This window comes from Triticum aestivum, chromosome 3A (assembly GCF_018294505.1).
Source record: "Triticum aestivum cultivar Chinese Spring chromosome 3A, IWGSC CS RefSeq v2.1, whole genome shotgun sequence".
NCBI lineage: Eukaryota > Viridiplantae > Streptophyta > Magnoliopsida > Poales > Poaceae > Triticum > Triticum aestivum.
Window position 1 is genome coordinate 675,143,402 of NC_057800.1, and position 8,364 is coordinate 675,151,765.

Consider the following 8,364-nt stretch of genomic DNA (forward strand, 5'->3'; position numbering starts at 1 on the left):
CCATGAGAGGTGTCCGGCCCGTCCTGACCTCACCGGCGGGAGTGACGCCGGACAGACCCAGGAGCTGAAACAACGGGACTAGTGCACTAGCGGCAGCGTGGATGGATGCCGGCGTGTACAGTGACTGCGCCTGCCATTGCCAGAGCATCAAATGTCAAGTGAATTCTGAGGTCAGACCAGCGAGCCATTGCTGAGCGAAGCTGTGTCGACGGCGTGGAGCGGGACGCGCTGGCGCAGGATTCATGTTTGGCCCGTGCCGGGCGCCGGCCTCCTGGCCGTGCTCCGTGCTGCTGCCGGGAGGTTGTTGACATTGGTGCGGGTGTCAGCGGACCATGCACTGGCTGCCCGACCACGACCAGGTAGGGTGGTCGCGCGTCGCGTGGGCTGGGCACACATGTGCGCCCGAATGAATTGTTGGTGGCCACCTTTCTGAATCTGTGCTGCATTGGCGTCTAGTGACAATTTAATCCGTGTGATGAATGAGGATGGTATCAACGGATTAAGATCCGTTGACATGCTTTGGGCATGCCACCTATGAACAGTAGCTTAACATGCCCCTTATTTTCTACTGTCCGATCAAGAATCAACGGTAAGATCAATGCGAACAGTGCCCAGCACAGGAACAGTGCGCTGCTACAGTAATCCACGGAACATGATCTCTACGAAGCACGTCTCTGCAGTGATTTGTGCTAACGTACTGATTTGGACAAGCAAATGACCAACGGCTCCATGCATGCCATGCCTACTTCAGTGGAAGGCAGATGAGTACAGAGGATGACAGGGTCAGACAAGCACACAGGGAAGTAGCAACTGCAGCAAATTCATCGCTATCCCACTGCACTTACGGCGTGTGGTTCCAAACAAATGGCCAATTATGCTTTCATTGTACACAATGGTGATGATGTGGTAGTGTTTCAGGGTGTACAACCGTGGCACCCCGTGGAGACTCGGGACTGACTGAACAACCAAGATTTGATCCACACAGTCCATCCGCTGCCATGACATTATTACAGGTTCCCATTTTTCCTCACAAGAATCAATCACACCCACTCGTAATTTTTCCTTTTTCTAGGTCCAATTCTGTTCATTTCAATCAATGTGGTAACATCCTGTATGTATCATCAAGACCAAACCGTGTTTCGTCGTGCCTTAGCCTCCTCTTTTCAGGTAGGCCATCACGCCGAGGCCGGCCACCAGGGCCGCGCCGGCCGCGACGGTGCCGTACGCGGAAGCCCATGCGTCCCTTCCAGCGTACTCGAAATCCGATGAGACGGCTCCTCGCTTCCGGCGGCCAACACCGGCGTAATCCAAGTGCAGCCTCAAGCTCTGCCAGAGGAACAGGTAAAGCAAGTGAGCTCCCTTCTTTTGGTAGGGAGAAAGATCAGCTTTACCAACGAACAACACGAGAAACATTACCTTCCAACCGATTTGTCTTGCATGGTCCACAGCCGCTATAAGGTCGGTGTCTGATGAGAGTATGACTTTATCGTGATCATCATCTTCGTACTGAAAATGGTACCAGGAAAAGAAGAAACCTTAGAGAACTAACATGCTGACATAGATATATGGGCACGTGTTGAGAATGGAGCTTGACCAGTACCAGAATTTGAGGTAGGTTCAATTTATCAATGTCGTCGCCAAGTCTTTGCAGAATGGAAGTTATCAATTCAGCCAGGCTACTCGTTTCTGAAATTCGAAACGTCACACATGAAACTCAGAAACTATAGTGTAAATAAATTACTGGGCATGAAATGGAAAAAGAAAGAACGATGATATAATCCCAGTTAGGGTGACACCACAATGAGAGTGCATACCACAGTTAAATCTGTGCATCCTGCCTTGTTTGTCCTGAATCTTGAACCCAAAAGTGTTTGATAAGCCTGAAGGCGGAAAGAAGGCTGATCTTCCTATATCTGCTGCCTCGGATGCCACTTTAGTTGATCCTTCGCTGAGAGGTGCCATGGCTATTTAGTCACAGAAAAAAACCATGTCATCAAAATGATAGGTAGAAGAGATGCTAACCTTCTGGAATCATCATCATCATCAAGAGGCCCACTTGACATTGCTGAATCCCAGAACCTCTGCATCATGGAAGAAGTCGCCTCAGAGCCTGTTGCTCCGCTGTTTCCGACCTGAATACAACAACACAAACAGGCATGACAGATTTAAAATACCGGCATGATATCTCTAAACTTATACACACAGTAATGAAAGCGAAGAATACACGACACTGACAGTAAGCTAAGCTGCAACAATTTTTTTGCAGACCAGATAGCAGATACACTATCTAATGGTCCATACAACTTGTATATTTGGCACTTCTCTATAAAGTTGCTTTAGTAACTTCCCTCATGCAACTTATAACAAGATACAGATTACAGCATCCACTAATGATTAAACACCGGGTGACTTGGGCATTAACATATTACTAATATACATTTTCCAGTTTAAAACCTGAAAGTACACACAAAGGAGCAAGCCAGAGTGCGCATACAGAAGCTCAAGCAGAAGGAAATTGATACTCACCGTTGCAATTGCAGCATGAGTTATGTGAAGGACATCAACAACGGTTACAACACTCCCATCTGGATAATGACAACACATTATTCATAATTTAACAGACTTCGCAAAAAATGTTGAATTAGATCAAACTCCATTGCTCATTTGTCTACATACCCCTGTCTAGAACAGGCAAATGCAGAAACTTTCCATCATGCATTGTGTGTAGGGCTTCAAGGATCGGGGTGTCAATCGTGGCACATTCTGGACTCTGGGTCATAACCTGTCGAAAAGAGTTCCAGGCATGATGGCATGACAGTTAGGGCCTAATGACTGTTGAAGAGAAAATACAGAGGAATGTAGTGTGAATACATAAGAATGTGAAGATAATCTATTTTGGCTTTGCTTACCTTCCCGACTGTAGTAGACTCAGGTGGAAGATTTTGGGCTATAACACGCATCAATATATCTCTCGAGCTGATCGGTGTAAAAATAAAGTAGCTTTCAGTTCAATGCTGCTATAGAAATTACAAGTAATTTTATTGTACTCAGGAAAGGTGCTCACGTCAGAATCCCGCCAGGCTTGTTTTCAATCGCAACAACTGCTGAACTTACTTTTAGTTCAAGCATCTTTTTTGATGCAGTCAACACAGTGTCAGTTGGTGCAACAGTAGCCACTCTAAGAAATTGAGATCAGCTAATAAGTATTCTGTAACAGCATTTATTCTGGAAATAATAGAGAAAGACATTTATTAGAAAATGACAGGATATTACCTACTTTGAATTCTCAGATATAATTGTCGACAGTGATGGCCTAAACATCCGTTCACGAAGAGTTTCAACAAAAGTGTTGGGACCTGCAAAGTAAATGGAGAAAGCATTAAAAGGCCAAATTGCTGAATCCAAATCTTCAGACAGTAACATTTAGTGGTCTATCATACAAGAGGCTGATACAAGTCAAACATAAGAGACTACAGACCAGATACAGATGTTCCCCAATGCTTCTCAACACCCTCAACAGCAGCAGCAATTGCTCTTCCTTTCTCAGCTGCCCTTTCCATTCGTGCAATAGCATCATATAGGCACTTGGCTATGTCCAGTAGCGCAATGACTTCCCCATTGTCCACAACAGGTAAATGTCTGAACTTACCTGGAATCATGTGACACTTTTTCAGCCAACATTATTAAGATAAGCAGTAAGAAGGTAGCCCAAATATCGGGAGGAACATTCACAAACCTTGCACCATTTTCTGCAATGCCTCGACCGCGAGAGTGTCCCCGAGAACAAAGAGAGGGTTTCTAGTCATGACCTTGGAAACTGGTGTGTCTTCTAGCTTCAATTCACGAGCAATAACCCTTGTGGTTATGTCCTGGCACCAGCCAACAAAGCACATCACATAGTTAGCAATGAAGAGTCGACCAGCCAGCATCTGTAGCAGATGAAGAGAAGAAAGGTCTACCTCACCTTGTCAGTAAGGATCCCGCAAAGCAACGCGTTGGAGTCCGTCAGCAACACGGCATCAACTCTACGTGCGGCCATCCTCCGACAAGCCTCATACACAGTCGTGTGGTCCGGTATCGTCAGTGCCTTGGACAGTCTCAGTCTCTTAACGGTTCTCTCCCCAGTCACCGTCCTGAGGGAGGCAACAATTTCAGTTACAACCACGTCTCATGCGATTTCGGCTGTATTGACTTTGCATCAAGAAACATCTGGTGCCGCCGTCTTACAGAATCCAAATTATACAAGCATGTGCATGCGCAGATCATCATAATAGATAGATAAATGAGATTTACAGGTTAATCATAATGCCTGTGGGCTGTGGTACCAATCATGTCTCCGTTCTGACTAAAAGTAAAATGGTCTTGCGCCGCAGCGATTGCTTCAAATCAAATCTAGCCCTTAGCCTAAGGAGCAAACTAGCGCTCGACCAGAAAGCTATTCCGTAAGAGCCCCGTAAGCTACCCCGTGTCTGCACGGCATCGCACGACCCAACAGAGACGCTACCAGCGTGGAAATGACTTGTAGCGACGAACAAATAAGCGGGCGGGGGATAATCTCACGTACGAGGTGGTGCGGGAGATGGTGGCGGAGGACCTCCTGGCGGCGGCGGCGGCGTCGTGGCCGTTCTCCATGGACGGGCCCCTCCTCCTGGGGCCGGCGGCCGAGGAGATGCTCCTCCGGGAGGGGTGCGGCCCTCCTCCCCCGCCCCCGGCGCCGTCCATCCTCGAGCCGCCGCGGGAAAGGGGGAGGCTCTCCGACCGACGGCGGCGGCGCTGATCCGGGGAGGAGGCCGCGGCGATCCGGATAGGTGGGAGGAGACCGGAGGCGGAAGGGAGGCCCAGGCCGAGGCTGCGGCTAAACTCGTTCGACCAATTGGAATCTTGCTTTTTTTAGCCCGGCGGAAGGAAAAGCCGGATTATTTTGGTTGGAGGCTGCTCCCATTTTCTCTGACGCGAAAGGTTCGTTTTGCACGGGCACGCTGCTGCGTGCACCCGACGCAGCGTACACTGCCGCGTGCTTCCCATTTCCTTGGGTTGACCCAACCTACTTTCTTCTTTCCTCGAGATCATTCTGAAAAAAACATTTTCCGACTCTCTTTATTGGGTCAAATAAGTTGAAAGAGCAGGGTTTTTTAATGAGTGGGTTAAAAGAGCTGGTGAAACCATTGAAACTGGTATAAAGGGGTCCAAGGAGAGCGGTGGGAGGCTCCTTCTCTCGACAAAATGTTTCGGATGGTTACAAAATCATGGCGACGAGGAAGTGCTTTTAAACGGTGGGAGGCTCCTTCTCTGAACAAAATAGTTGTTGCGTTTGCTCGTTTTGAAGGAAACACAAGGCTATACCATCATTAGGCATGTTTCCCGAGACACGACATACACCGCGGTACATGACAAGTTCTTTTGGAACCTTTCTAAGGTGAACCTTTTTCATTTGAGCCATCTTGATATGAGTTTAATGAATTGGCTGCATTTTCGTTGTTGTTTCCTATTTGCATGACACTGTCATGGATGGAGGACTAACTCTCATGGATGGAGGACTAACAATGAGGAGTTGCTCAGGGCTATATATACTCGTCCCCTTCCTCCATCCTAGGGTTAGCAAAGTATACACATAGCCACAGAGAGTTTTCCTCCTTATACCTTCTCCTAGAGGAACAAAACCTCCAACTCGAAGAAGGATGATATTGACCGGACCTCGTTGGCGAGATCCGATCTGTTGTTGCGGCCCGACCTTTCACGACACTCCACCTTCAGCAGTAGTAACCTCTCGCCCGCGCACGCGATGTACACGAAGTAGAGGGTTTGAACCTTGCGGCCCAGCACGAGAAAACCAATCTCGACGAAGGTACTCACGCGCAAAATAATTTCCACGAAGAGGAATCGCAACACAGAGGTTTTCTAAAGATCCCTCCAAAACTTGATACGGGTGTCTACCCTGAAAAACACATCATGTTTATTTCATAAAAAATAACCTCCCCCTATTACATCATTCTGGCTTGGCCTTATATAATAGCTGCAAAAGCTAACTAGCTTGGGAAACAAGCATCGCATCCTACCATCCATCTCACATACAAGATAGATAGATAAAAAAAAGGTACCTTCTAAAACTAGGACTCTAAAATTATCTATTAGATTACTTGTCTTATAGTTTGACAAGTTAATCTCTATATTAACATGGACTATTTGTTGGTCCGTTTGTAGTGGACCCCATCCCAAGGCACACAAGGATAGAGTTCTCCACAACACAAGTCTCCTGCAAATTCTTTCTATCTCTTCAGGTGGGCGTGGCATGTCAAAGTAGTAACCTGCAGCGACATCTCCTTTAATTCCAACTGAATAAAATTCTTGTACTTGCAACCTTGTACGAGCAGCCAGCAAATCCTCCATATTAACCATGCATGCTTTGTTTCTTCTATCTCAAAAAAACTGGAATCTTTACATGCATTAGTAGCATGCAAACCACGCTCTCCAAAATATACGTACGTGCATGCACTTTCTTCTGGAACTACGTAGAATTTCTTATTCTCTTTCATCCGTTCTGGCTTGACCCGTGTAGCATGCTTCATAGGAATAACAAGTAATTTTTGTTCATTATCGTAGCTTGGCCTTGGGCACTCTGGTGTATGCGTAGCATATGTTTGGACAACACCGACTTCAAGCGAAACAACAACGACCTCAGTATTTATATTACACGGGGTCATATCATCCTCTCCTTCTTGAATCGAAACCGTCCTCGGTTTCGAGTTATCCTCTGCAACAATATGTTTGTTTGCGGACTGAGCGATGACAGAAAAAATTTCAGCAACTTCGACTTTCTTCTTTTCTTCTTCTTTCTGCACTTTTATCTTCTCAAGATGTTCTTTCCTCCATGAAATAAAACGCTCCTCATCCATTGGCACGAGGCTGCACTTCTTACCCCTCTTGACGATATATCTGTGTGTTTTGCAATGATATGCAACATCGTGCTCTTTGTACCATGGCTCGCCCAATAACAAGTGACATGAAATCATTGGTGCCGGAATCACATCGCACAAAACCTCGCAAAAATAATTTCCCAACAAAAACGGTACCTTGGTTTGGTGCGTGACAATAAGATCTTCATGACCCCAACGAAACATATATGGTTGTGGACGTGGTGTCATTGATATATTCAGCTTTTCCACCATCTCGATGCTTGCGGCGTTGATTAAATTCATGTGATCGATCGTCATGGCACAAGATCTCTCTCTCACCACCACACGGGTGTGAAAAAGCCCGGCCCAGCGGCCTTCCTCCTCCAACTGAAATCCATAGCTTAGCTTACTGAATGATGATGCACTCGCCATCTTCTCCATAGTGTCGTGAACAACCTGATGCTCTGAATACCACCTGATATTGACCGGACCTCGTTGGCGAGATCCGATCTGTTGTTGCGGCCCGACCTTTCACGACACTCCACCTTCAGCAGTAGTAACCTCTCGCCCGCGCACGCGATGTACACGAAGTAGAGGGTTTGAACCTTGCGGCCCAGCACGAGAAAACCAATCTCGACGAAGGTACTCACGCGCAAAACAATTTCCACGAAGAGAAATCGCAACACAGAGGTTTTCTAAAGATCCCTCCAAAACTTGATACGGGTGTCTACCCTGAAAAACACATCATGTTTATTTCATAAAAAATAACCTCCCCCTATTACATCGTTCTGGCTTGGCCTTATATAATAGCTGCAAAAGCTAACTAGCTTGGGAAACAAGCATCGCATCCTACCATCCATCTCACGTACAAGATAGATAGATAAAAAAAGGTACCTTCTAAAACTAGGACTCTAAAATTATCTATTAGATTACTTGTCTTATAGTTTGACAAGTTAATCTCTATATTAACATGGACTATTTGTTGGTCCGTTTGTAGTGGACCCCATCCCAAGGCACACAAGGATAGAGTTCTCCACAACACAAGCCTCCTGCAAATTCTTTCTATCTCTTCAGGTGGGCGTGGCATGTCAAAGTAGTAACCTGCAGCGACATCTCCTTTAATTCCAACTGAATAAAATTCCTGTACTTGCAACCTTGTACGAGCAGCCAGCAAATCCTCCATATTAACCATGCATGCTTCGTTTCTTCTATCTCCAAAAAAACTGGAATCTTTACATGCATTAGTAGCATGCAAACCACGCTCTCCAAAATATACGTACGTGCATGCACTTTCTTCTGGAACTACGTAGAATTTCTTATTCTCTTTCATCCGTTCTGGCTTGACCCGTGTAGCATGCTTCATAGGAATAACAAGTAATTTTTGTTCATTATCGTAGCTTGGCCTTGGGCGCTCTGGTGTATGCGTAGCATATGTTTGGACAACACCGACTTCAAGCGAAACAACAACGAC

The 8,364-nt window shown here is 46.2% G+C and overlaps 1 protein-coding gene across 1 annotated transcript; it reads right to left on the minus strand.

Moving 5' to 3' along the window:
• Positions 1–804: 804 nt before the first annotated feature.
• On the minus strand, positions 805–4,900 carry LOC123063130 (CBS domain-containing protein CBSCBSPB1). The gene is made up of 14 exons (XM_044486873.1): positions 4,565–4,900; positions 3,965–4,133; positions 3,737–3,869; positions 3,479–3,649; positions 3,278–3,356; positions 3,065–3,178; positions 2,910–2,976; positions 2,677–2,782; positions 2,527–2,585; positions 2,023–2,132; positions 1,815–1,948; positions 1,601–1,686; positions 1,417–1,506; positions 805–1,326 (listed from the first exon to the last, which is right to left on the minus strand). Exons 1-14 carry the CDS (start codon positions 4,720–4,722, stop codon positions 1,150–1,152), a joined length of 1,653 nt encoding a protein of 550 aa, XP_044342808.1. The 5' UTR covers positions 4,723–4,900; the 3' UTR covers positions 805–1,149.
• Positions 4,901–8,364: the final 3,464 nt, after the last annotated feature.

Bases quoted from the DNA above. Each gene is read 5' to 3' on its own strand.
- LOC123063130 (XM_044486873.1), bottom strand. From the start codon at position 4,722: ATGGACGGCGCCGGGGGCGGGGGAGGAGGGCCGCACCCCTCCCGGAGG. The intron at 2,133-2,526 runs GTGAGTATCAAT...TGTTGTATTCAG, and splicing joins CTCATGCTGCAATTGCAACG to GTCGGAAACAGCGGAGCAAC. The intron at 1,949-2,022 runs GTTAGCATCTCT...GGCACCTCTCAG, and splicing joins GATGATGATGATTCCAGAAG to CGAAGGATCAACTAAAGTGG.